A 1,634-nucleotide genomic window follows, 5' to 3' on the forward strand; every position below is an offset into this window, starting at 1 on the left:
TGGTCTTGAACTCACTTTGTAGCCAGGCTGGCCTTGAACTCACGATGATCCTCCTGCCTCAGCCTCCCAGCTGCTGGAAAGATAATGTTCTTGAGGGGAGTGTTAATGAAAAAGCTTTGTGTTTACAAATTTTTTTCATTTTAGGACTTGCAAAAGCTTATACAAGAACGAGATCAGGTTTCTGGGCAGTGCAGGGGTGCTGGAGCTCCTTTCCTAAACCGCCTGCCCTCCATCCGGAGCCAGCATAAGTACCACTTGCAGAAGGCCTTGCCAGTGTCGCAGACAGGGAACTGCCGCACCATGGCGTACTGCGGCGCCCTGAGCTGCCTGGTGGTCTCACAGCCTTCTCCTCAGGCCACCTTCGTCCCAGGTAAAGGGTGCCGCATCCTTGTTTCTGTGTTCCTCGCAGACTCTGGTTGTTCCTGTTCTCTCCCTCTTAGAAGAACCCAGGACTCAGTAATGGATGAACATTGATCACAGGCCACTGTCCCCTCTTCCTGTGGGTTCACAGTGAGCGCAGGTGCTTAGAGCGCTGCTGTCACCTTCACTCTCAAAGTGTGTTCACCACGGAGGTAGAAATACTGATGGTGATAGTGGTGGAGGTCATTACCGTACTGCAAAGACAAGGGTGTTGTACCTTATATGTCCCGTCCCTCTTACAGACCTGGGGGTTAGTTCAAATTGGAACAAACTTTGATACTTATTTCCAATAGCGTTCAACTCGACAAACTCCAAGTAAGAATTTGTAGACTGTATTATTTTATTAATACAAACACTGATTTTTCTCACCTTTTATGCATTTAAAGCAATGTGCATTGCCGTAATGCAGAAAACCGAATGTCCACAGCAGGATGTGGTGGCACATACCTGTAATCCCAGCACTCAGGAGGCTGAGACAGGAGGACCACCTAGTTTGAGGCCAGCCTGGGGCTACATAGCGAGACCGTGTCTCAAAAAACAAGACAAAAAAATAAAAAATCAAACGTCCTCACATGCCAAACTGAATTGTTCCTAAGCGTTGGGGGTGTTTCTGTTGCCTGCGGTGTATGATTTCTGCCGTCTTTGAGACTCCTTCAGCTTTATTTTCTGTTTCCCCACTTAGAAGTTTTATTACTTTGAAACTGTACCCCCCAGACTTAGGGGTTCATAGGTCTGGGGGTGAAATCCCTACATTATTGCCATAATCCCTAAATTATTGACATCCCTGTTATTACTAATCATAACAGATGTAAGTTAAGAGGCCATGAGGAGCCCCCTGTTGAGCAGATAGTAAAAGGATTGTTTATAAAACATTTTCACATCTAAGAAGATAATAAAAAGATTGATCATCAAATAAAAACTTCCCCTCTAATGTTTCTCAAATTGAGTGCACATTCTGTTCCTTTTTTCATAATATTCTGTGTTGATTCTAGTTTCTGTATAGGTCTGCTAGATGACTACTAGTACTAATTTGGCCTTGTTTTTATTTTATTTTTTATTTATTGGTCTTTTTGAGACAGGGTTTATGTATTGATTGATTGATTGATTGATCGTCTTGAGACAGGGTCTCGCTGTGCAGTGCAGGCTGTACCTATTAGAGGGGTTAAGAGTTTTATCAGAGGTGGGGGATACCGACCCCAGATAATGACCTCTCC

The 1,634-nt window shown here is 44.2% G+C and overlaps 1 protein-coding gene across 6 annotated transcripts in view; it reads left to right on the plus strand.

The window, feature by feature from the left end:
- Window positions 1-1,634, plus strand: part of Rfwd3 (ring finger and WD repeat domain 3) — a 33,265-nt gene that overhangs the window by 22,159 nt on the left and 9,472 nt on the right. For all 6 annotated transcript variants that reach the window (XM_005403458.2, XM_005403457.2, XM_013503864.1 and 3 more), the window contains one exon: window positions 145-370. In XM_005403458.2, the coding sequence (XP_005403515.1) occupies window positions 145-370 (226 nt within the window). The remainder of the gene's footprint in view (window positions 1-144; window positions 371-1,634) is intronic.

The sequence above is a fragment of the Chinchilla lanigera genome, unplaced genomic scaffold (assembly GCF_000276665.1).
Source record: "Chinchilla lanigera isolate Chin_1 unplaced genomic scaffold, ChiLan1.0 scaffold00083, whole genome shotgun sequence".
NCBI classification, from domain to species: Eukaryota; Metazoa; Chordata; class Mammalia; order Rodentia; family Chinchillidae; genus Chinchilla; species Chinchilla lanigera.